Source organism: Zonotrichia albicollis, chromosome 10, assembly GCF_047830755.1.
Source record: "Zonotrichia albicollis isolate bZonAlb1 chromosome 10, bZonAlb1.hap1, whole genome shotgun sequence".
NCBI classification, from domain to species: Eukaryota; Metazoa; Chordata; class Aves; order Passeriformes; family Passerellidae; genus Zonotrichia; species Zonotrichia albicollis.
This window is the reverse complement of record NC_133828.1, coordinates 22,557,274-22,584,567: the sequence shown is the minus strand read 5'-3', so window position 1 is coordinate 22,584,567 and position 27,294 is coordinate 22,557,274. Positions and strand designations below refer to the sequence as shown.

The window sequence follows — 27,294 nt, the reverse complement described above, 5'->3', positions numbered from 1 at the left end:
TTTCAATTTGTTCTAGCCTAGGCACAGCTGTCATGTGTAGTGTCATGGTAAGCATCAGGTACTGTACAAGAATTTGAAAATACCACTTGCATTGAAATTTTATTTTAAGAGTAATACAAACTGATACATCATTGCTGTGGAAAACAAACTGGTTACACATTAATAAACTCTCCCCCTCCAGCTGACTGCTAGGGCTGGTGATTAGGATAGATTAGAGACACCAATGTTAGACTAAAGGAGCTCCCATTACCCTGTGTTTGAAGCACAGCTCTGTAACTGCTAGCACCTGTCTCCATACCTTCAATGTCAATGAATACAATCTACTGTTCTGTTACTAGCACATGCACATAAGTGCAGCTGGAAAAAGTCCCATTTCTGACCCACAGAGGCAATGAAAACAATTAGTGGGAACACTTGGAGATCTAAGTTCCTGACCTGGCTTCTGACATCAGTCGATCAATACAGCCAGGTTCTAATGCAACAGCACTTATAACAAGTGTTATATAAGTGTATACAATATATAATTGTTATTGACTAGCTCCTACCTGGCTTCCAGAGTTACAGAATACCAGAGAAAGCTTGGTGACTTACAAAAAACTGAACAAATAAATAAGAAGGCATTTTTGAATCTCAGGCTTTTTTTTCCTAGTTTTAATAACTTAATGGTACAGCTTAAATGTAAGCTATATAGTAGCATTTACCTGACTGCTGATGACACTGTTTTCCCTCTACTAATGAAGTTTCCATCTTCTGGAGTCCTCTGAATACAGAGAGTACAGCAAGACCCAGCCTATCCTCATGAACTGACAGATGTTGCTGAAGTGCTAAGGAGAAGGACTAAGTATGGTCAGAAGAAAAGAGCAGCCCTCTCCCTGCTCTGCCATAGAGGAAACATTTTTCCTGCTTCCAAACAGGCACATTTCCTTCCCTTTTACAACTGTGTGATCCCTTCTTTTCCCCACCACTCTCTCAACATTTAAAATCAATAATCTTCAAAGTTGCACAGCAGACCCTAAAAAAAGCAAGTGCTTGAAGCCAGTGGGTACTGCAGTGGAAGAGTAAAGGATTTCCTGAAACACAACTGACCCCATCTGGAGTACTGTTGTCCAGCTCTGTGATTCCCAGTTTAAGAGGGATATGGACCTGTTGGAGCAAAGCCAGAGGGGGAACACAAAGATGATCAGAAGGGTGAAATACCTCCCCTATGAAGACAGACAGAGAGAGTTGAGGTTGTTCAGCCTGGAAAACAGAAGGTGCGAGGGACACCTTATCACACCTAGCAGTACCTCAAGGAGCTACAAGAAGGCTGAAGGAGGTACTTTTTAACAAGGGCAAGGAGTGATAGGAAAAGGGGAGATGTTTTTGAACAGCTCTGTCCCACGGGACCCTCTCCTCTGATCACCTTTCCTGCAGCAATACTCAGAATGTTTGAGACAAGACATGTTTAGATCTGCTCCTAAGTACCCTGCGTTTCAAGCATTCCTTAATGTTGGTTGGTGTAGAGCTCATCTTCTGCTGCAGAGAGCTTTACAGGGCAGCCAGGGGCAGAGAACAGGAAAAAAGCAGACGATAGCTAGGAGCTAATCATACAGCACATAAGGGCCATGCCCATCATTAAAACAGACATCCATCAATTTGTGTTAACCACTTTCCCCACTCCGTAAGTCCTAAAGATTTCAAAACAGAAGAAATCCATGGCACAAAGCTCAATTTGTCAAATTGGTCCTTGGGTTGCCTTAGTTGGAATAGTTCATCTGCCTGGTCAGCCACTTCCATCTTTGCTTGGGCCTCTGTGTTCAAAGCCATAGCCTTGTGGCTAAACGCACGAGCTTCGAGGAGCCTGGGGGCTGCTTTCAACCACCATTCTAATCCTTTCTGTTGTCACCAACTTGCCTGCCTTGGCACTGAGAGATCCTTCAGGAAGCTGTTCTTTGTTCTCTTTCATCTTCTTGGTCATTCGCTTGGCTTTGACTGGCTTTGGCTTTTTATTGCAGAGAGAAGAGTGGAGGAACTCAGTGTCTGTAAATGGGTCACCCTGCCTCAGTTTCCTGCAGAAACAAAGGGGTTACATTGAACCATCAAGTATTCCTTGAATTCATGGATGATTTTAGTCCCTAAAGTCCCTAATTTTAGTGCAGTTCTTCCCCATAAGATGATTAAGTGGTACAGTTTGTTTCTTGTCCAATAGAGTACTTTCTGGTGCAATATAACCAGCTTCACAGAAAGTTCAAACTGGGACACTGTGCAGGAAAAAACACACCCAGAAACATTATATAACTATGAAGCTGTCATTTTAGGAATACATGACTCTGTGCAATAGCCATTGGATGTACTGAATCTACAGCTTCCTAGGGAAAAGATGCTGCTGTTTATTTAGATATCTCTGCTAGTGAATATAGACACAGGATGCTCTCGGGGGGAAAGTATTACTCAGGTGTCTAAAATTTTAGTCATCACAGAATGTAAATGAAATCAGGGCTTTTTCTGGGCTGTCTTTAACCTGTCTTTTATCCTTGTGCTACTGCCTCATTAGCACTGGAGTACCACAGATGCAGTCTGCAAAGAGATGTGCTCATTTCAACAAGTAAAATAACATCTTTGGTAGCTTGTTACCAGAAGCTTCAACATCCATTTGTACTGATGCAGAACTTTGGATAACCACACAGTGGTAAAAGAGGAGGGTCACAGAACACAAAGGGTAAGAACTTTGAACAAGCAAAGCAAGAGAAGGCCCAGCCCTGGAGAGTTAGTGTATGAGAGCAGGGCAGGGGTTGCAGCATGGGAACAGTCTTTGGAATGAAGAGTTTAAAGCCCAACCTGCCGATTGATGGCTCTTTGTAGCAGGTTGGCTTCCGGTTCCGCCTAGATGAGCGCCCTGATGCTTCCTCTGAGCTGGACTGAGACACAACCCTGGCATTGTTCAAGTCCTGTAGTGGCCTGGTATCTGCAAAGGGAGACATTCACATGGTTTGATCAAAGTGATTTCAAACTATTTCCAGATATCCTAAAAAATAACAGCTGACAAACAGAAAAGAGTTGCATTAGCAGGTTTCTCTGAACATGCACAATCTGGAATCTAAGCATGTTGCCCCTAAACTCAGGAGACCATTATAATCCAAAAATATCAGACCTACTCCTCAAAAGTCAGCTCATAAATCAAATTAGGTCCCTCAACAAAAATAAATCACTTGTACTGATAGTATCATGGGCTCTGGTGTGGTAGAAAAATGATATAAAAACTCTATTTGATAGCTGCAATGCTCAGGAGCTTACAGCCTGGAGAAGACAGCAAGCTTCTAGCACACAAACAACCTACCAGCAACCTACTGACTTCCAGCAAGACACAGGACCAGGGCTCATGCATCTTCCCAAGTGGAGACAGCCAAAAGGAGGAGGACAGGAGAACAAACTTCCTCCCTCTCTACAAAGTACAGCCCACTCCAGTTGTAACAGGCTGTTTGTCAACAGCTACAGAAAGAAAAACCCCACTAGACTACTCTTTTTACAGAGCATCCATTAACAGCAAACTCCCCAAAACTATCAGCTTAACTATTGTAGCACCAGCCCAGGGATGCACCCTCCACATCCTTTTAAAAAACAAACAAACAAAAAATAAACCCACAACCAAAATAATTTAGGTTGAGTCCTGGTTAATTTCATGTGAAGATATCATCTTAGAAGTGCCTTGCAGCACTAACCATTCTGAGCCAAAAATTTTCCACCTTCTTGTTGTTTTGTGCCCCAATAGTACTGACTGACCCTAGTAGGCAGGGTCAGCATCAAGTTAGATTTTGAAGTGCTTAAACACTTGATTGTCTAAATTAGTAGGCATGCCATGTAGATAACAAGAGTGGTAAAGCAAGACTCAGCACATGCTGCTAGTCTTGTCCCAATATCTACACATGGACAAGTGAACAGAAATTCTTATAGAAATGCTGATAAACTAGAAGCAAATGCAGCCACAGAAAGGACAGGGCAGCACAAGTGGAAGCATAAATGGTTTACTGGAGACTGACCTTTAACTCTGAAAAAAGAGACGAGAGGAAGGAAAATATAAGTACTTGCTGCATGGAGTTTTGCCCTCATCTCCAAACACAGGTAGCTTCCCCATCTTACTACCTACCAGGTTTCTGTGAAGGTGAGCTCCAAGAACTTGACGGGACTTGGTTTCTTTCCCCAGATACTTCCTCTGCAGTCATTTCTTGAAATATCAGGGAGTTTTTCAGCAAAACAGGGGGTTTTGCTGGCATTCTATTGCCCTCAGTACTTAATTTCTTGGAAACTGTTACATCTGTAAGTCTGGAGCTGACAGACAAAACTGCAGAACTGCTCACTCGGGAGGATTCAAGACTGTGTGAAAGGTCTGCAAGACTATCTGAAAGTGATATCTCAGGTAGCTGCTCCTCCAGGAAATCACCTGGCTCAGACAGCAGATGGCTAATGCAGGAAAACTTCCCCATCAGGACAGTCTGCTTGGACGCAAGTTCTGTGGAACTCCCAATGAGAACCTTGGCACCATCACTTTTTCTGGCCAGGGAATCAGTCTCTGGAGGTTCAGGGTTGCTCCTCTTCCTCTGAGGCCTGGGTTTGCAAGAGGCTTCTTTCGTCAAAGCATTCATGTTGTGGTCACCTTCACCTTGCCCATCTTCTTGAAGGTCCCCTGTCTGTTTTTTATTGCTCTTTTGATTGCTCTTAACAGGTCTGGGGATTTTGCTCAGTTTGCTCCCAGGAACAGATGTGGGAGGTAGATTTTCACTCCCTTCAGATTCTGTCTGGAAACAACCCGAATTTCCTGCAAGATCCAAAGGATGGACAATATATGTTTCCCTGCGCCGTTTTACGTGACCTGGCAAATCCTTTGTGCTCCCATTAGCTACTCCTTGAACATCTATGCAGGGCCTAAAAACATGAACTTCATTTCTCTGATCACAATTGCTATTCCTGGCAGTATTCTTCCTGATTGTTTGGCTTCTTTTAGGCCGTTCTTCAGCCTTGGACTCTGGTATTATCACAATGTTTGGTAGATATTCCTCATCAGAATCATCCCTTTGCACAATTACTCTAGTTTTTCTGTTGGCTTTCTGTCTGATGCTCTTTCTGCTCACACGTGAGAATTTTGTAGAATTCTCTATACTGGAATCACCTGAGGGAACTTCATGACTTGAGAAGGTATGAACTGGGGGTTTTAGCAAGCTCTCCATACTTTGCATCTCAAAGATAGCTCCCTTCTTAACCTGCTGCATTGAGTCAACACTTTCCAGACTCTGCAGCTGTGCTGGATTCACCTCATGTGTACTTCCAAAGCCTTGGACTCCATCAGGAGAGTGGGAATGGTGCTCCACACCACAGTCTCCATTCCTCCTGTCAAAAGCCCCCTCACACACCTTCTGCCCCATCTCACAGACTTCAGTCTCACTAGAACATGTTGCAATTTCCGGCTGAAGAAGCTTTGTGTTTTGAGCATACTCTTCACCTTGAGATCTGTTGGGACTACTTTCTGCATTGTTTTTAATTGCAGTTGTTTTCTTTTTTCCTGTTCTTGCTTTTTTAACAGTCTCTTTCGCTCTGGTTTTACACTTACCTTTGCTTTTAACCTTTACAGGAACAAACTCAGGGACTTGGCTACAGCTAGGGTCCGTTTCAACACCACACCCCATTTCTTTTGTCTGTGGCTGCTCACAAAAGGTCTCTTTACCCACAGAGTTTCTATGAGAAACAACAGCAGTTGGAGCAGGTGAAGCCAGGGGGCTGGGAGATGGCAGCTGTTGCTGTGTGTTGTTCTTGCTGGAGCTGCTGTTGTCCTGTGCAGTACCACCCCAGGCTGCCTGAGTGGAACTGACACGTGGGAAGGTATCCAGAGCAGAAGATGGAGTGCTTGTGGCAAACAGGGTGGAACGCTTTCTCCTCTGAGTAACGTGCCCTTGTGAGAGACGATCAAATAAATGTTTTGCCATCTCATCAGCCTCATATGAAAGACTATGACTTTGCAAGGCAAGAGTTGGCAAATTGTTGGGATTTTGTTCAGTGCCGCACAAGACCTCTGTTGGAAAGAAAAAAATCATGTTTAAGGCTGAGAAATGCAGCAGGCAAATGCCAACTTTCTCCCTAACAGTAAAAACCTTGCTCCATACACTGCCACAAATCCAGAGCATAAAAGAGCATGATTTTGAGGCAGGGACTCCCCCAACTTACTGTGAGCCAGATTTGCTTAGCTGGTTTCTCTCTGAAAAGAGGGGCAGCCCAAATGAAGATCCCCTAACCAGCCATAATATTAGGAACACTTATGATCTGTGTAAGTGTTATCATTTATATGGCAAATCCACAAGAAACAGTGGTGCACCTAGTCAGATTCTGCACTTTCAGACATCTCCAAAAGTCTTATGTAAGCTCAGTGCCTATTACTCAAAAAGCCTGATTTTGAGCTTGATCTACTGCAAACAGACCACATATCCCTCTGAAGACTTTGATTCTGGGATATACATAACTCCAGCAAGAGCAGCCCCAGTGGAGCATGCAGTTAATACCAGTTCAATAATTAGGAGCTACTGGAGTTGTGGTTGAGAGCTAACTGGAGCCATGGCATTTACGCATTTCTGAGCACAGACACAAAGTCATACCAGAAGAACAACAAGAGATGCAAATTTACCTCCAAATATGTGAGAGTCATGAAAGCCCCCCTCTGTTGCCATTGCTTCAGTCACCCTCTTGCCATTCTCTTCTCGGTGGAACTGAGGTATCTCATCATGCTGTGGTGGCAAAGAACCTTCGGAGGCAACAGGCACAGTTTCCAGGGCCTCATTAGAAGCAGGTCTCTGAAGTTCTCCTGCATTAGAAGCAGGTCTCTGAAGTTCTCCTGAGGATCTTTGTAGTGCTGTGGAGCTGCCAGCTTGCTGCTCTGCATCATGCAGCTTGGAAATGGGCACTCTCATCGGTATCTGTGTAAACCTGGTGAGAAGGAAGAGCAGAATGGATCATGTTTCTCACACATGACAGGCCCCAGAATCCAGCAGACTAACTACAGGCCACGTGTGGCAGCTCTAAGGACTGCCCTGTCTTCAAAGACTACACAGAGAAGAAACAGGACTTCAAATATACTTTAAGAGATCATGCTCTGACCATCTTTCCAGAAAGCTTACATCATACAAGGAGGTGACTAGTAAGCATTTATATGTAACAAACATCAAAGTAGCCAGCTATGGCACTCACTTGCTCAAGCAAATCTTGCTGTATTCAGCAGCTACACAGAGAAAACTGCCTAAAAGTAACACAGTCTCAAAGAAAGGAGGTAAAAAGACTAGTTTTTGCACATACTCAGCATTAGGACAAACAAGAAAAGAAGTGGCAAAAAAAAGACAGAATAAAGGAAAGCATCAAGCAGTGGTGGTTCAGAGAAGCTATCTCATATGAAACTGGCAACTAGGCACAGACATAAAACACAAGAAGTTTAGCATATAGGAATTCAGGACAAGCTTGGTGGTATCATTTTAAAGCCCACCTCAGAAGCTGACCATCTGCAATATCATCAGCCCAGCTATCTTCAGTCATGATGCTCTTCTGGTCACTGGACAAGGATGAAGACTTTATATGGAACTGGAAAGAAGAGAAATAGGAGAGTGACTTAAAGTTCTTGAAATCCCTTGTGCAGCCTCCTGCTAAGAAACAGCAGAAGCTCAGTTTCTCTAGAAAGTATGTAAAGTATTGCCAGCAACCCTCTCACGTTATGGAATAAATTATGGAACAAACTGCAGCAGAATGAAGTTAAACTAGTTCACATAATCTGAGACTAGGAAGCAGAAGTATTTTCCCATTCACCCATGAGACAGGACACAGAGAAAGCGTCCTATTCCCTATCCCAAGTTGCCATGTCAATACTTTTAAAAAGAAATTGAAAAGAAGACACAACCTGTCAGAACAGAAAACCCTACTGCCCAATATAGCAAATAATCCAGAGGAAAACAGTTTAAAACTGTAGTTTTCCTACACAAAGAGTTACCCTGGAAATCCTTAACACCAAACTGGCCAGCACGTAGCCAGCATAGAAGCAAGCAAAGAAAGACAGGTGAAGCATCCAACACTAAAATGAGCAGGCCACACAAAGCAAAAGACAGAAAAAGACAGCCCCCTTCCCTGAAGCCATGTGCTCAGGTTTCCCATGGTTTACCTCAGACAGCTCGGCCATCTTAACTGCAGCCATAAGATTGTCCATTTTTTTCAACATACTATTCTGTATTGAGGTAATAAAGAGAGAGAAGCCATAAAGACATTACATCAAAACATCTCTTCCAACAAGGATGCTACTAGCCAGAGGCATGTTCTGGGGGAGAACACAGCTTGAAAACAAAAATAAGCAAATAAATGGCAATCTTTTCAATATGTTGAGAATCTAGACATTCAACAGCAACAGCTCAATCCTCCCACAGCTGAGATGCTAGTGCAGCTCACCTTACCTCCCACCCCTCCCCATGGCAGCCACAGTGAGTGCCTCACCAGGAAGGAGAGCTTGTGCCGCAGCACAGCGTTCTGGAAGTGGCACTGCTTCACCTCCTTCTGTAGGACGGTCTTCTCCTGGGTGAGCCGCTGTGCGTTGGCTTTCTCTGCATTGAGGGCCAGAGCCAGTGCTTTATTGTTCTGCTTTAGGGAGACTTTCATAATGGAGGAGTTGTCTGTGAGAGACAGAGCAGTATCACACATCATCAGTGTCCAAGGGCTTACCCACACTTCTCCCATCATCGTAATTCTCTCTCTTCCTAGACCAGCCTTCCTCACATTCAGATCTCTACAACTCAATAGCCCCCTCACAAAATTAGCAGTATCCTTCCATAATAACATGCAACTTCAGATACCCTCTCCATCCTCAGTGGGTCACACTCAGGCAGCAAGCTACTGCTTCAATTCTTAATGAATGATGGCATGGTTGAAGTGTTGAGTTTAAAAATATACACTCCTTGCTTTGAATAAGTCACCAACAGGTAAGTCCTCATCACCATCCAAGAAATGGGAGAAAAAGCTGTTTTCCTCTATAGTTACCCTTGAGTAAATTTGGAACCTTGTTTCCCAATTTCAAAACAAATAAAAGTAATGGAAATATCTGAGTTTTTAAAGGTAGTCCAAATTATGTCCTGTTCTATCCTTGCCTTACTTCCCCCATAAAAACAAGCCTAGATAACACAGAGGATCGCATATACACTAAAATACTTCGCACACCTTTGGGCACCTTGCGTGGCACTTGACACTCATCTGCAAGGCACTGAATTCACTCAGAACCCGCGGGCAGAGAAGCAGCTGAGAAGCAGCACACGAGCTCAGGTAAGGGACTGCTGCCCACTCCCGATGCCACGGCCAAAGGCCCAGTTATAAGCTGGCATAGCAGCCAGCATATGTCCACACCGCTGCGCAAAATATACTCACTGATGATCTTCGTTTTGATTTTCGACGCAAGAGAGGCATTCAACTTCGCAGTCCTCAAGGGACCCTTTTTCTTCTCCCGCATGCGCTCCCTCACGTCGCTCAGACTGAAGAAGGACATTTCGGCGGCCTCCCACGCTGCCATCGCTGCAGAGAGCGACACCGAGCAGGGTCAGCACCCGTATTTCCCTTCCGCAAGCCCTCACCGGCCAAGGCTCGCACTTGCCCCGAGAAACGGCGCCGCGGCCCGGCCCGGCCCCGCGCGGACCCCGGCGGAGGAGGACGAGGGAGAAGAGGAAGCCCTGCCCGCCAAGCGACTTTCGAATGCCGCGGCCGGCCCGCCCCTCGCCCCGCCCCCGGGCCGGCGGCGGACAGCGGCGCCTCCTCTGCGCCCCCGCCAGGGCCGGATGAATTCTCTCTGCCGCCCGGGGCCGCTGCCGGGGCGGGAGGGGCTCCCTGTGCAGCCCGGGGCCGCCGCCGGGGCCGGATGAAGTCCCTGTGCCGCCCGGGGCCGCCGCCGGGGCCCGAGGGGCTCCCCCGGCCGCCCGGGGATGCTGCGGCCCCGCTGCCCTTCCCGCTGGAAGCGGCCAACGCTGAGGCGCTGCTGCCGCCACTGGCCCCACAGAAATAACCCGCTTCTTTGGAGTGCCTCAAAGAAGGCCGAGGGTTCTTCTGAAGGACATACGCCACCAAAAATTGGAGTTTGTAGTTTTCAGCTGTGACAAAGACAGTTAAATGTGACCGTTAAAAGGAATTGCTTTTATTCCTACGCACTTCACACTTCTGTCCAAATTAATACATTGTTTTCCAGACAATTTGAATTTGCCTTCAAGAAGTTGACATTATGTATGCTGGTGAATATTTTAAGGAGATGACACATACAGGAAAACAGACATATTTTGAAAATCAATTTACAGTGGAGGTACCATGGGAGTAAAGCTGCTGAAAACATGTCTGTTTTCCCAAAATGCGTTCTTTTACCTGGTGCTCAAGAGGCCAATCCCCACAGAGAGGTGAGGTATTTGATTTTTGTACAATTCTGCACAGAAAAGAGTGCTGGGTGTCAAATCCACTAAACCACCATGACTACCAAAAACCATCACTATTCATATATTTTAGTAAACAAAGGCATTGATATTCATTGGCTGCAAGTTACATAGTTCTCTGATTAATTAGAATTCTATCTACTATTATAGTCTATGTGCTCAGTCTCCCTTTTGAGTTGGTGAGTTTTGTGGTCGCAATCTCCCCTTGCCAGAATTACCTTCCACCAACTTGGGGCTGACTTCAGCCCAGTTACTGAGTGGGTTTTGTTCGTTTCTTCCTTATCTTGGGAGTTCTGCCAAATGTCCTTGCAGCTTGCAAATTCTGCATTCTTTGTTTCCACTATCACTAGTACATCCTTCTCCCAAACTTTGTTAACGTCCTTCTGGAGCTGAGATTATTGAAACATTTCAAGCTCTAAACCTCAGCAAGGCAGTTCTACTGATAAGTAATTTATGTTTCTAAAACCTGGACGTCATACCTCTGCCACAGACAAAGGTAGCCCTTTGCAAGAGTCCTAAACCCTACTCTTATTTTATGAGGTATTTGCTAATACATAGCAGATGAGCATTAGATAATGGCAATTGTTGAATATATTTATTAATTCCAAACTAATTATGGAGAGTGACGAAACACTCTCCATACCTATCCTGAAAATTAGATGTGAAATGGGTAACAATTCTGCAGGCACACAGAACTGCAGCTTTGTTTCTTGCTCTAGGGAAACAGACTGCCATTAAATGCTAGTGCTATGGGTGTGGGAAAAAGATGTAAGTGTCCTCTAAGGTACACTGTATGATCCATGTGTGACAAATTCCACAGTTTGGGGGCCTAAATTTTCTCTTCTAAGTTTATTAAGAATACTGGTCAGTAAATTAAATTAACAGTTGGCTTCTTAAAATCAGAGACCCTTTCCCACACAGCTCTATTGAAACAATGTAAATCTTTGCCAGGAGATGTTGCTGGTGTCATTTCTCAAAATTTCAATTTCATTTATTCTGAAAGTGATTGGACAAATTTGGAGAAGTTAAAAACAAGCAGGAGCTATTAATAGCCAAGGCAACTGAATTGGAGAACAGAGAAATACACTGACACAGCTTGATGCCTGCTGGCACAGCTCCCCCATCTCTTCCATGGGCATCCACTAGTGAATGTTATTTATTTTTACTGGGCAAGAGAACAAACACAGTGGCTTTCTCCACCTTGAAATGATACAGAAGCATTTCTTACTTTGGGGGAAATGGCAGGGATGAGCTCACCCAAGGACTAGGGACCAGACTCATTTCAGGAAAGTCCCTTTCTTCATCAGGGTATCACTTTTAAGGCCACATAACAGGAGAGGGGTTGGGTTAGCAGGACGTTGGGTCAGTCCTGGCACGACTGTGTTCACTTTGTGAAGGTCACTTTTCCCTCTTGCCTGGCCATAGCAGCAGATAGGCCCTGGGGGGGTGTTAACTGGGGGAGTTATGCCTGGCAGGCAGCAGATCTGTGTTTCTCAGAGCAAACAAGCAGCAGCTCTATTTTTGATATGTTTGCCAGGACGCCTGCATGGAGGATGCTCTCAGAAATCAAATCCAACTTAATTACAAGCTCCTCAGCTGGGATGAAAGGTGGGGAAGTGCTAAGCTTGGTGCTCCTTTTGCCATAGAATAAGTGAGAAAGGCAAATGAAATACCAGAGAAAGCACAGCCCAAATTTTATAAATGCTAAGTAGATTTCTTCCTGGAGAACATCTGTGTCTCGTGTTAATACATTTCCTTGTATGTTTTCTTAGACTATTACAAAGAGAGACAACATTATGATCATGTCTCATAAACTGATTCCTATTTTTTACTAGCAAATAATTTATTAACAGAAGTACATTTCCAAGGAGGGGGATGGCTTTTTCATTCAGAACTACAGCCTGCAAACCTCCCTTATCTACAAAACCCCACAGCCTCTCAGTGACTTGCTAGCCATCGTGATAGATTGGCTACCATCAGCAATCCCATGAAAGATGAGCCCTGCATCCATTGGAAGGACAACAGTGGTGTTTAGAACCGCGTTTTGGGATTTCTTGACTGTTAAATTTCTCCCAATACTGTAAGCAGAAACATAACATTAATGAAAGAACAAGTAGCCAGGATCCTTGCTATATGCCACAAACACTGCAAATGGAACCCTAGATGGGCTCTGGGGAGGTATCAGTTCTAGTTTTTCATTGTTCCATGTGGTAGAATTCTGAAACAGTAGAAGAAGTTGGTAGCTTCATTTACAAGTAATTAGATCCATCAGAAAACCCAGTGAATAGTCTCTGTCTCCCTTCTTAGCAAGTCTGCTAGGTTTCCAACCAACCACTAGAGGCTCAGCAGCAAAACTCAATGCCTGGAAGTGTATTAGCATCATCTAGCTTGAAAATGATAATGCAAGCTGGAGGTTTAACCTCTTCTGTGGTGGTTTGGATTTGCTGCTTTTTTTCTTTTTAATTTCTCTCAGCTTAGCAGTATTGTTTCTAAGCAACATGAGAAAGCAGCCATCCTGCAAGAAGCCATAGCCTGATTTCCCTGGCACACAAACTGAGGCAGAGACAAGAAAGAAGGAATTCCTCTTCAGAAGTACCCCAAGTCAGAGAGGCTCCAAACCCAGATCCTGAGGCCTGTTGCAAGAGCTGACCCAGGTAGAGCATGATTTCCCTGGCACATTTATGAGAGAGAGAATACAAGGGCAATATTCATTAACAGCTGTGTGTATCATGGAACAGAGGAGTAGAGCATGCACTTCAATGTTACAATGAATTGGTGGGCCAAGTGCTGGCTTTTTTCTTTGCTGTAATTTCATCTCTTATATCCTGTCTTCTTCCCAGTCCACCCCCTCTTTCTACCATACAAATCTGATTAATAGACACAGAGTAGGGAGAAGAAGCCAATGCTAAGAAACTGGGAAGTGGCAGCAGGTCAATAGATTGCATTATATTGGAGAATATACATCACTGATGGGGATGCAAGCAAACTGCAAGCTGATGCTCAAGGTTGAAGCTCATCTTAAATGGGCTCATTCTGTCTGTTTCCCATTTCTAAACTCTTTACAAGGGTAAAGTACTTTCAGTACTGTGTATGTTGTGTTCTTTCTTGATTAATTTTTTCTCAGCTCCTATTTTAATCCTATCTTGGAAAAGGTTTTGCCTCTATTTTTGTAGGTGGTCTCTTGTACTGGAATATATAGATTTTTTTTTCAGTAACATATAATTTATAGATGTTTCCTAACCAACTATTTCAAGTTGATGTGGAATTGTAGTCAGACTGTAACAGACAATTTACATGTAATTCACAGTGTTTGTGGTGCACTTAACATTTTTTTTAAAATCTCAGACATGCTTAGCTGTAACATTAATGACAGACTGACACCCAGTGTCCAGAAAGTGCTAGAGCTCATTCCAGCTCACAGTTACATGCACCAAAATAGCCTTGGCTGTAACCTCTCTTAGTTGAATTCTTCCACATCAAGAACTAGAAATGTCAGTAGTTGTGATGTAGGGGCATTTCACAATATGTTATTTAGAAGGAGGGATCTTCCTCTCTGCTCCTGGGATAAGTGGGTGGATCAGCTGTCCCTCCTTTTGCTGTGAATGTTATACTGTATATTTTTACAGCCTTGCTTCTTATGGACAGGAATACTTGAATGTCCAACCCAGGATATTTTTAGAAATCTCTGTTTTGAGTGCTCACCATACACTGCAGAGGAGCAATGTTTTCTTGAAAGGTTTCCAGCTAGCTATTCATGCTCTTTCCTGTGGTGGGGTGTTTGAGTTTGCATTTGGGTTTTGGTGGGTTTTTTTTCCTTTAGGAGGAGGAGAGGTGGGCATTTTTTAGCTTCGATTTATATTCCGATGTTATGCAAGCAGAGATAAAGAAAGAACAGAAGTAATATTTCTCTCAGCTCGTGTTACTGTCCACTTGCTTAGATCTTGCCCCTTGTGCACTCAGAGATACTTCCTTAATGATCAAAAGGTAGCAAAGTTACAAAATTTTCTGAAGAAGATAAGCTAATGTTATCAGGCTCTTCAGTTTCTGTTTCAGCCAACCACACTGCTTCATTTTAATCATGCACTAAAGATCATTCCTACTCTATGAGAAAGAAAAGGAAATGCTTTGATGAGCTGGGAAACTAAAGGTGCTTTATTTTGCAAAGTCCTAATTCATTTAAAGGTCAAATCTACTGTTTTAAATTATCAGTAACTCTGGGAACTCAGATTATGCTTCCTTCAGAGTCCTAGACTGAAAGAGCTGGAATCCAGCCCATCTGAAAATTAACTCTCTGAGGATTTTTTTCCCCTGCTGAAGTAAACTGGTGGAGATTTCCTGTTATCCCTCATCAGTTTTTAAGCCTTGGCTTAAATCTCCTTGAAAATCATGTGCTAACTTTATTAAAATATATAGATACTTAGGGAGCCCACGTCACACCCTTGAGGCAGTTCAGATGGACACTACAAATGGTGCTCATTTATCCCCCAGGACTGCTGAAGCACTTATCTTAGCTTCTGCTGACCAGAAGAGTGTGCCCACTGTCTTAGCACATCGTTTCTGCAGGTATATGAGTCTATGAGTTGCTGTCCTGTCAGGACCACTGGATTCAACCTTTGAAGATCTCCCTGCATTCACCTGCCACGCTGACTGGCCCTGAAGCTGCAGGGCAGGGCCAGAAGCAAAGTGAGCACATTTCACCCCACCTCCTCCAAAGCCAGGGCAGGGGAACACCAGGCTGCAGGACCTGGCCCAGCAGAGCCACCAAGTTCCAGCCCACTGAGCTCCAACAGCTGCACAGGGAAAGGATGGTGTAAACCTTGGGCTGTGCCGGTTGTCTTGGGGAGATGGGGGAATGTAGAGAAGTTTTGTCATTGTGGCCTAAAAATGGCATCTAGCTCAGGCTCCTGAAATTCATGACAATTGCAAAAGTGCGTTTTCCTCAAGTGGAGGTAAACAAGATTACATGTTTCCAGTAGCCTTTGACAGCCTTTATGTCTATCAATTATTGCTTGCTTTTAAACTTAGACTAATACTAGAAGTTTTGCAAAGGTCAGTCATGCCACTGTCCACTGAGAGCCACCTACAGCTTGCTTGTTTCTTTTCCAATTGCAGCAAAAATGAGAGTAATTTCAGGAGCATTAAAGAATTTGAAGCCAGAACCTCTTACCTCCAACCACGTATTGCAAGTGGTCCTGTGCAGTAGGTCTGGAAACCAGCCTGGTGGCACTGTAAGCCCAGGATGATATAAGGCTCTCTCTCCCCCAAGGCATCAAGTACCAGACACCAACAGCACATCAGAAGCAAGGTCCTCATTCAGCAAGGAGAGCTAAGAAGGACTGCAAGCAACTGGACACAATGACCAGAGGAAAGCAAGAGAATGACAAAGTAGGTCTGGAGCATTCACATGAGCCAGTAGAACAGTTTTTGCAATGCAACGTCGAATGTCCCAGTCTTGTCTGCCCTTCTCAGCTCTCTTTAGCATGAGATGTTTCATAACAACACTAAAGAGTGTCAATTCTAAATTGGATTGCATGACATTGGCAGGAGGTGTCACTCATGAGCTGGAAAGTCAACTCCAATAATATACACATGGAAAGTATTCTTCCACCTAATATCCCTGAAAAAACCCAAAACATTTACTACCATCACTCTTAGGTTAAAAGAAAAGAAAGCCTATTTTAAAAGAAATTAACAAAACCTCTGACTCCATAAAGAACCTAGTAATGTCAGATTAGCCTAGCATGTTCATGAAATAGGTTCTGCCTTTCTATTTGTCCATGATTTGCTAAAGCCTTTTGTTTACCACTGCTCCACTAAGCAACAGAGCTAAGAAAACATTCCAGCAGCAGTGCTGGATTTGCTGAACCAGAGTAAGGGGGCTCCCCCACAGCCCTGAGTTCAATGTGCATCACATGTCACACAGCAGGAGGGAGGCTGATCTGCCCTGCAGTCCCCATCTCTCCTGATGGATTCAGCCCTGCCTGCTGTGCTTGTGCTTATTAATATTTGCATCCTGCAGGGAACTACAGAAGCAAAACAAGGAATCTCTCCAAGGAAGCCTGGAACAAACTCAAATTGAGGAAAGCAAATGAGGCAAAGACATAATAAAGACCTAGACTTCAGGTACTTCACTTAGTTGTAGGTGAGTTAACTGATGTCTTCTACCTTAATAATACATTTGCAACTTGTGTTTTAGTTGGGGTTTTGTTTGTTTTTAAATCTTCACAGCCATTCCTTCCTGTCCACCCTCATACCTTGCATCTAAGACATCCATTCCTCTTCCATTATCCATTTCTCTCCTGCTTCCTCCTGCCAGTATGTTGGGAGCTTACATTCTCCCAGTGCATCCCTACTGCTCCTCGAGGCTCTATGCTACTTTTCCAGGGACAATGAGGGATGCAGCACTTCAGAGGCAAGGAATACACACTTTCCCTTTTCCACAGTGGTTTGCAACTCCCATACAGGATCTAGCATTGGGCAGGATGATGTGGCCTGTGCCTCTCAGCTCTCCCCTTTAACCATCCTGCTTTCTTATTTTGGTAAAGGACTCAGCTAAAGAAAAAGCACCTCCCTGCAGTGCCAAGTAGCACTGAAGTCTATCTTCCAATCCCCATTTTTACATCTCTAATGGTAACCTCGTATGTCCATGCTGTGCTGCCTAACAACACTCCCTATTCCCTAGATGGGCTGTCAATAATCACAGCTCAATAGATTCACAAATTACAAATTAACTGGCAAATCTTCTCTGAAACAAATTCAGGAGAACCATAGGCAGCAGCCAATGACAGACCTAAGCAAATTTCATCCCAACTCAAACAGCATCAGTCTGACCCCTTAAAAGCCAAAACAGAGAGAAATTATACTTTGAAATGAGGTCATTTCAAGAGGGGAGGAAGGGATATTGCTGCTGAGCCCATAAGAGAGAATGGTGAGGGGGTGGTTAAGATTAAACAGCTAGAGAGATTAACATCTTATGACTGTTTTTTGTTCACTGACCTGTAATAAAATAAACAGTAAGACTAACAAATAGGTGATTAGCCTTGTTTTTCCAGTGTTGGTTTTGCTGTTAGACTACTGCCATGGTCTTAGCTTTTCTTTAGCTAAGACTTTGTGGTTTTATAGATAAGACTAGTGGAATTAAGAGGAATAATCAACAGAAATCTTATTATAGTATGTTATACTTACTATATTATTAGTTATTTATGCTTATAAGCATAAACCCAGTGCTTTATTTTCAGAATGCAAGTACCTGCCTTTTTGCTACTCCCTCCCCTGTTGGCTGGTTGGCATCTGATTGTCTGCACACAAAAATCAAGCCCAGCACATCATATGGTTTGCTCACATGTTCAGACAGCCAGAACTAGAGACCTGAAAAGTGCTTGTGTGTGCACCACAGGATTGGTGAATCATAGCCTTCTTGACAGGAAATCATAGCTACCTTGACAGGAAATTCCTCCTTTTCTGAGCTATATTGTCTTCCAGAATGAAAAAAGAAAGGTCTTTCAGTGACCAAATCAATTAGTCAGAACAACTTCAAACTCTTTCTTCAGCTATGCAGAAAGCAATGAACAGAGTTCAAATGCAATGCAGAGTAATGAATTTTTTCTACAGGACCAGAAGAGATCTCTGATCATAGTGCACCCTATGCATACATTTAGTGCCTACCATTGCACTGCAAAACTACCCATAGTGGGAAAAGTAAGAGGCCATTCTGACTCTGTTCTTCCTAAGCACCTGAAATCATGGAAAAGGGGCAAATGGGGAATTGAACAGGGCATTATCCACTTTTCCTTTGGCTAATTTAAGAGGAAAATTGTACCCCAGAGGCTGGCTCCAGCAGTAGAACTCATGGTGGCAACTTTCTGTCCCAGTTTATGACACTGAAATCAGATGGTTTCAGCTAACATGCCTGACTGGACAACACAGCAGCTGAAGCACAAACATATTGTCTGCTGGACCAGAGAGTCTAACTTCTTAAATTGCTCCACTCAAGTTTGTGAGTCAGAGTCTTCGTACCACAGCCAGAGTTACTAGAGCACTGCCCATGCAAGCAAGCACAAATTTCTCCCTCATTGCTGCTATAGTAATCTTAAGACAAGTCACTACTGATTCTCCAGCTAGTCTGAAAATTCTCAGGCTGTTATGGAGGTGATCTGCCAGGTACTTCCACACAGGTATTTCCACTGGCAGCGCTAAATCCATCATCTATTTAAGTGAAGCAAGTGTGTGGTGTGGTTGCCAAAGGCATCCAGGCCTAGATTTCATGGTCTTTCATGGGCACTTGCCAGCAGACAAGTATCAAGTCCTGAATAGTGTACTTACAGTAACAGCAGCAATACAGCCAGTCAAATACAACAGGTAAGCAAACATCATGACAAGGAAATCCAACAGGATGAAGGCAGGTGGTCTGAGGTAAAAGGGCTGAATATACTAAACAGGACAGAAGAGTATCTAAGCTGTTTGGAAGTGGTGAATGCACATTAGCCACTGTCATTTAATGTGGATATAGTTTAAAAAAAATCATTGAAGTGGTTTGTGATGGAAGGCTGTGAAGGTGAAGGTTTCATATTTCCCCAGAATACATTTGTCATTCTCTTTTTTTTCTTACTACAGCACTGAAAGCACTTTTCTTTGGCCTGAAACCTAAGCAAAGCTGAGCTCCACTAAGTCTCCCAAACTGTGCCCTGCCCTCCTTCCTTACAGCCACAAACACTTCTTTGTTCCATTGGAGGTGGAGGCTATGTAGTTGAAAATAGAGCTCTTTTAAGTAAATTAGGTCTACGAAGGTGTACACTGTGTGTGCCAGGTTACTAATGGATCATGTTGACAAGGTCTTCACATGCTTGAATGAGCTCCCCCAAATACATAGGATTAAAAATCTGGTTTTGGAGTACAGTAGTTTGTTTTGATCTGATGCCTCATCTACTGGTGATATAGGTCACTTTTATAACCATCTTTGCATATTCCATGAAGCAGTTTGTTTTTCAGAGTCTAAGATTTAGGTGCAAGAAAATGATAATTGGAACAGAACAAGTCATGTTTATTACAAACCTGCACCAAACAGGGAAAAGAAAAACCCAGAGGAACACTTTCAAAATGGAGGAATACAGTTTTCTCTAGCCTAGTATCTTTAATGTTAAAGCACTTTGCTTTAGCATTAAACAACAATCCTTCTGAGTTCCAGACAGACAGCAACTGGAGTTTAATGCTGTTTTCTCCCTCTAAATTTTTTAAACAGACTTTCAAAGGGAAAACACTGAACCAAGTGACCCAAACTGATTTACAATGTTAGTTAGTAATTCAGATACACTGATAAACATCTAATAAGAACCACTTGATTTCAATCTTTATAGTCTTCTGGGATGTTGCAATTAATCACACACCAGGAAGAGACTGAGACTTTTAATCACTACTTCCTCCTCACACGCCTGTACTAGAATCTGTACACAATAGAAAGGATTAGTAGGCAAAGGCTAACAGCACCACGTGAGATGGAGACTTTTCCTGTCTCCAGGATAAAGTGTGTGACAAAGTACTGAAATTGAAGCAAAGTTTATCTGCTGTCACAAAAGTAAAGTTCGCCATGGGACAAGCTTGGGCAAGTGGCAGTCAGTACAGGGTGGGGAAGGAGAGGAACAGACCTACACCAGAAGCTGCTCAGGTCGGCAGAGTTTGAGAGTTTGCAAGCAAAAGAGGTTCTATAAAGAACCATTTTTATATTCTCATACATGTGCTTGTACCTATCTCACATTGGGTCAGATGGACCACATGAAACAGTTAACAGCAGCTCAAAGTGCAGTCTACCCCACAGTTACATAACTTGACTTGCACACAGCACCAGCAAATGCAGTGTGAAACACAGAAAAAATAAGAGTCCCCCGTGGGAAATGCAATAAACTTCATAACTACAATAAAGACAAAACATGAGAAATCCCCACAGCTTAAAATGGTCTCTTTTGTGTTACTTTTTGCAGATGGGGCATTAGGACTGTGGTATATAAAAGCAAGCACAATGTCTGCTCACAGCTCTCAGCTTTCATCTCAGCAAATTTTCAGAAGTGGGAAAGAGAAGTGGAAACCTCAGTATGCCAGAGCCCTGCTCTGATACAGACACCAGGGTGGACTATGAGTCTTTCTAAATGTTTATATTGCAGATCATTTTTTTATGACAATAAGAGCTTCTGGGTCACTGCTGTGAATGTTGCAGTGACCACCTTGACCTGCAGCCCTCTGTGAAACAGTGCAATTCCTTTATGGCAAAAAAAAGGCAGCTAGAGTACCTATGAGTGCCCAGTTACTCAGAACACCATTACCTTTTAAAAAGGAAGAATGATCCTGACTTCCAGAAGTGGTTCAGTTTCTGCAATTCCATCAGGTCTTGCCATGTAATACTAAAAGTGAGTTCTGCTTAGCAGCACATCACAGTTTAAGAAAGTGGGTATAGTTTATCCCTTAAGATTATAGTTACACAGTCTCTCCAAGCAACTTTAGAGACAGGCAAAGTTCAGTAAGGTGATGCAAAGTTTCACTAGAGATGAAGGAAATAATCTGTTTAATATCAAAGCTCTTTCCAGGGCCTTTTCATAACTTGAAGATACTAAAACAAAGTGGAGTGACTGTTCCTAGGTAAAGAATATCTTTACATCACCCAGGGAAAGGCTGGCAGGGCTAGCTGATAAAAACTTCTGTTGTGGGCTGATGTATGCAACCAGCTTATGATTATACTGTGTTATTGTACAATGATACAATGTTAAATCAGATTTGCAACGGGTACAGTTTTCCTAACATAAAAGCTGTGTCTGTTAAAGTGAGGCAAAGGATTAATACTTGCCAAGGTACTTCTCTCATTATTTTGATATCCTTTCAGTATGAGCCATAGCAGCAGGAATGTCTTTTAGTAGCATAATTCTGAAAAGGCCACATTTTTCAGGCCTGGTCAGGAGCAAGTGCCACACATCATCCACAAATTGCATGAATACATTTGCTCCTATTGTCTTGAAACAGAGTCCTTATAAATCACATTTCTTGAAATCATAAAGCATCTTCCATTTACTTGCTATCACATGTGTGATCACACCCATTCATTGGCACACCTGATTTCTTCCCCATGGGTAAGAATTCAACCTTTTCCATTCATTTCAAATGGGTGAATCTTTTTGCAATCCCAACTCCAGAACAGAACATGATTTCTCAGAAATACACATGGAAGCAGGCAACACTCCCTTTCCTGTATGTTTGTCTTGTTTAGTAATGTCAAAATCAGTTAAACTTCTGTCTTTTCTGTATTTTTGCTATTTGCCACTGCAGAATTCTATTTCCCACAATATTCAGCTCTATTAAAAGGGAATGCCCCAAGGTCAAATGTTGGATCTTACTGATATTTGTCCCAGCCTATGTCCATCTCCCTGAGATCTGGTCCCTCAATGTCTGATATAGCTCTTGGATCTTGTATGAAATGCCAAAATTCAGGGCAGACTGTATTTATTGAAACCTAGGGAATAGAGAAGCATTCTTGACTGTGGTGCAGTAAATGCCAAAAATTGTCTCTTTGCAGAGGCTGGCTGACACACACTGAATTACTGCTCTCATACTAAATAAACAGTGAATGCATTCCAAAACCCTGGTTCAAACAAATCTTTCTTCAAACAAAATAAAGTTGTGCAGTCCAGAGGAAAGTCTTATTTCTTTCATATTTTCAGGGAAGAGGAGGAATAGGTTTAAAATATATTCACAATCAGCCAGTGGTTCGTGATAAGTTAAGGCATGATAAGTTACATAAGTTTTAAAGGTCCAACTGCACATTGCTGGTAAGTGTAAGTGAAGGGAAAATCTGATTCTTTCATCTAAGCTCTCTATTTTCACAAGTTTTCAATCTAGGAATAGATCCCAGCTCTGTACTTACCAGGGATACTTTGTTTTTTAGCAAAGTTCTGGAGACTTTTGGGAAGAGAACACAGTACAGAGAGCACAGAACAATTAGGACACTGCAACCTTATCTAGTATGTGTTTAATTTTAAATCACTTCATCTTGGCTTGAAATGGTAGGCTTTGATTTTGTTTTGCCTAGAACACATTCTGATAATGGAGTCCTTGAATAAAACCAAGCAACTTTTACAGCAGCTGGGGAGACTGCTTAAAACTCACATCTCTCCTTGCTAATGTCAGAGACCTCATTTAGCCATTATTTCACACTCACATAACCCACCAGTAACAGCCTGTTAGTGATGCTCACCAGCCCTTCCCTGACAACACTGGAGAGGAAAACAGAACTATTCTTTGCCCTTCTTGTCCTTTCTTTTGTACATGGGACACTACCTCTGCCCTCCTGCCTGTCCTTCACTGCATGAAGTAGGCTGTTCAGCTACTGCAAATATTTGGTGTACATAAAAACACCATGCTTCAGCCAGAGGGAAATGGAGCATGAGCAACTTGGCTCTCAGGGCAGAGGTGTGAAAAAGCATGTTTCCTCTTGCTCACAAACACCTAATATTGTGCATTTATGGGAACTGCACAGTGTAAGGAATATGTGTGTTAGCATGCTTAGCTAACCCAGATTTGCAAAATAACACAGCAGATAAGGTACAGTATCTTCTTGTCTGCTTAGAACAGGAAATCAAAATATTTCATTTGTCTTCAGCAGGAATAAAATAAAGAAAGAAGAGACCAGTTCCCCAGACAGCAATTAGCATATGCCTACTTACTGCAACAAAGTATCTGGTTGAGTAAGTGCAATTGAGAACCTGGGCTCTGTACTCATGTGTAGATTATGTGCTGGCATTCCTCTGGCAAAAGGCAAGAACCAACAGAAATAATTATTCAGAGATCAGAGTGATAGGTAGGGTGTCTGGATTCTAGATTCTGCCACAGTCTAGAGCTTAGGGGTGGCTAAACTTCTCCAAAATTTTCCACTTGAGATAGGGATGGTGACAATTCCTATTTTTAAGGACCACTGAGGGGCTACACTTGCTTTTGTTTGCAAATGTTCAGAGACTCTCAAGGAGACATTAAGAACAAGTTGAGAACAAGTTTTCACTGGCAAGTTGTCTAGGCCACTGCAGCTTGCTTTAAGGTTGGTAGCAGTTTATATCATCTTAGGTTTTTAAGATGTCAGGCAAATAAGTTTGAAATAACCTATATCAAACAAATGTAAGGAATATCACCAAACAATATCACTTAATTTAATATTTCTAACTTGATTTTACTGCTCCTAAGATTGGCAGTCCAGCAGACCTAAAGTGCTCAGTGGGCTTTTTTGTGTTGGACAGGAGAGTCTTTTTTTTTTTTCAGTATCATTAAGAGATGTGAAAACTTCAGCACAATTCAGATATAATGGAATTATTCCTTCTAGGAACCCAGGACTGGGAGCATGAGGTGGGCACAAAGTTGAATGAATTTGTGATAAAGTCATCCACAGAGCTATCAAAGAGCAAATAGGGTTTCACTTTCTCTAAATGCTCCCAAAATCTTGTCAAAAGGCTGCTAGCAGGACACTTTCAGCATGAAATTATGATAACAGTCGCTCCCCACTTTCAGAGTCCCAAAGGGAGATCCACCATTCTCTAGTGGAAAGGAAGAGAAAGGAAGGCAGTAGTAATGATCTGCACATCCTGTAGAAAATGGATATAAGGGCTTTGCTAGCCCTAGGGCTCAGCAGAAGTGTCCCTATGGACCCTTGCAGTCTTTGGATTGCTTTGTACAACCTAGGCAAAACCCAGTCAGCTTTCCAATACTTGGCAGTGTGATTGGGAGTACTTCTGTTTTATTGCAGATGTCTTTCTTTGAGGGCTGCTCCTGTGACAGCACCATCAGAGCTGCATGCCTTCCTCAGCTTCTGATAAAGTGGAAACCAGCTGCTGCATATCTATCAATGTCCCAACTACACAGGCCATCAATACTTCCTGAAGGTGGAACCTCTCCTGACTGCCAGCAATGTGTGGGCTTCAATGTAAAAAAAACCCAAAACCAACAATGACAAAAACTTTCAGACATTAGAGAAAAAAATTCTTCATTTATGATTATGAAAATCCCAAATTCCACCTGTAATTGAGCCCATGGGCTAACTCCATGCTTGAATTGATGTACCTTTCATCTTGAGTTGCCCCATAAAAGCAATGGCCTTAACAGAAGTATTTCTTCTGTGAGTACACTGGCAAGCTGACAGCAAACAGTGTCATCATGGAAATATTGCATATCAAGCCTCCAGCTGTGACACTGGATAGCTTAAGACAGAGCAAAGCATTTACAGTATTTACCAAGTTTATTAATAAAAATTATTTCTAGCAATGACTAAAATGCTACAGGTAGCAAAATAAATCTTTCAGTTGCTTATTCACTTCATGATTAAGAAACACTCAACAAACAAACAGTCCTGGTGCCCAGTAGTTTCTGCTACCATTTGGCATTAAGTCCAGATTTCTGCACAGGATGGAATTGCTCCTACTTCCAGCTCAAGGCCTACACTGTGCTCTTTTGTTTAGCCAGGACCTCACACCATTTAGAGGCATGAACTCATGCTGACCCTCCACAGCACAGAAGTAGCTGCTTTCCCCAGGGCCTGGGGTTAGGAACCAAAAGAGAGACCTGTTATTTTAAGGTTTCTACAACCAGTTCAGTGTGCAAGTGGGCCCCCACAAGTCTCTCACATACTCTAACAGCACACTGTTTACACTCCACTGCAGAATCTTTAAAACTTCATTTCAAGTTTTACAACAGTAGCCATCATTCAGGTCTCTATACCCTTTCTGTGCTCAGGAGTTAGGCTAGCCAAGTCATTGGGACATTCACAAGGGCACCTCTTGGGTTTCACATCCCACTCAGAAGCAGGCAGTGTGTTTGCAGCCAACATCTAACTTTTGGGAGGCTGTGGTACTAATATTTTGCAACCCCTAGTCAAAGTTAGAGCTTTCCTAAGCCCATTTTCCCTTAGTTACTTCCCTTTATTTGCCTTCTTCCCCAAACCAAGACAAGTTAGGCTCCAAGTTGCTATAGCAGACATCCTTGAGACAACCTTACCCTGCTCAGCTAAGAGGGAATTAAATTCAAACACATCAAGAGAGACTACTAACCCCTACACATCCTTCAGTCCTGGTTGCTGCTATGTTGTTTTTTTCCTGACACACTGATTGCCTTCAGGAATCACGCTGCAGATCCATACTGCTGAGCACTGTAACATAGTGAAATAATTCATTAAATACCCTTTTATCTAAATCAGAATGATTTGAAGTGCAAGTATGGTAACTTCACTGATTCCTGGCACTGAGACTGTACAGAAAAGGATGGGTTACCTTGAGTGAGAACTCAGTTTGGTGAAGGAAAGAGAACAATTTTTATGATGCAGTCTTCTGCAGTAACAACTGGTGCCTTCAAGCATCTGCAAAAGAAAGACAGATGTAGCACAAATCTTCATGTTAGCTCTTGCACAGCTAATCTAAATGACAGCAGAGGAGAGGGGCAGTCCTGAGACTCAACTCTCATCTCGAATTTGTACTGTTTGCTTAAGAATCTAGGCAGATCAAAGCATATAAACACATACTATCTATTTAATCTGAAAGGGTCTTTAGGAGGTACCCCCACAAGAACATTCCTAGCACAGCTGCAAACTTAAGGCAGCCCATACTAAAAAAAAGGGAGCAGAAGAGATCAGGTCACTGCCTGATCCTTTGACAGCAGTGTAGTTATTCCACTGAAGGCCCCCTGTGGAAACAAGCAGAAAGGACAGGCAAGGACAAAAATACTCACCAGAGTCCCAGGCTACCCCGGGGTAAATTCCTTTCTGAATTTAAGTCTGGTGAATGGCTTAACCCTGCATATCTGAAAGCAGGGCAGGCAGGGGGACTTAATGCTATTAGCCAGACCATCACCTCCCAGCTTTAGCTGTGGCCAGTCTCCAGCACTTTGAAAGAAAGTATCTAAAATCCCTAGATACCAGTTTATATGTCAAGGGGCAAACAAATTCCTTCCCATTTTCAAATTTTACAAACAACTAACAAGCTCTGAATTACCTCTGGTACAAAGTGAATATAGTAACAGAAGGAGAATTAAACATTAGGTTTGCTGACTTAACTAACAGAATAATTGCAAACTCATCTGGCAATCATAGCCAGAGAAATTCAAATCACCCTCAGCAAAACATCATCACAGAGACCTTGGAATCTTACAAGGACCAGCTTGCCTCTTTCCAATAGCCACACCAAATCCAATCACAAGTTATTTTGGCTAGAATGTCCAGAAACTAGCATGCAAAAAGTCTTATTTCTTTACATTCAGTAAGAGGTATTTTGATAATGGAAATTTTACATGCAACCACAAGGCCATTTGTTTACTTCCACTGTAAAGATTACTCCTTGCTTCTGTGCAAGAGCCTGTTTGTAAAAAAAAAAAAAAAAAAAAAAAGCTTTGCCATACATTCATCTCAGCATGATTTCTGTTGGTCTGGGGCTTGGTTTCAGTAGAAGCCTTAGGGCTAAACAACAGGCCTGAGAATATCTAAAAGTCAAATACAGATTTTTGCCTGATTTATTTGCATACAGAGAAAAGAAGCATAATCTTGCAAAAGCAGTATTATAAGGTATGTGGCTTTTCCTGCCACTTCAGAGGTTCCTGGACTCAAAGTTACAATCCAGTGTAGTCCATTTCTTTGTTAAATCTTTCCTCAACACAAAATTAATGCCTTCTCCTTATCCACACCCTTCTTTCTATCCATTCTGTTACCTGGACTCGCTGACAAACATGTTCACTCCACAGTAAAATGACTGAGTTACTAATTTATGGCTCCTGATGAGAGACATTAAAACCCAAAGTAATAAACAAAGTATGAGAAATAACCACTGTTGTAAACAGTTAC

The 27,294-nt window shown here is 42.7% G+C and overlaps 1 protein-coding gene across 1 annotated transcript; it reads right to left on the bottom strand.

The window, feature by feature from the left end:
* Positions 1 to 72: 72 nt before the first annotated feature.
* LOC102065823 (uncharacterized) lies at positions 73 to 25,805 on the bottom strand. Its single transcript, XM_026791682.2, has 9 exons — positions 25,736 to 25,805; positions 9,409 to 9,552; positions 8,488 to 8,663; positions 8,162 to 8,224; positions 7,496 to 7,590; positions 6,647 to 6,945; positions 4,124 to 6,040; positions 2,818 to 2,944; positions 73 to 2,048 (listed from the first exon to the last, which is right to left on the bottom strand). Exons 2-9 carry the CDS (start codon positions 9,548 to 9,550, stop codon positions 1,817 to 1,819), a joined length of 3,051 nt encoding a protein of 1,016 aa, XP_026647483.2. The 5' UTR covers positions 9,551 to 9,552; positions 25,736 to 25,805; the 3' UTR covers positions 73 to 1,816.
* Between the last annotated feature and the right edge of the window lie 1,489 nt (positions 25,806 to 27,294).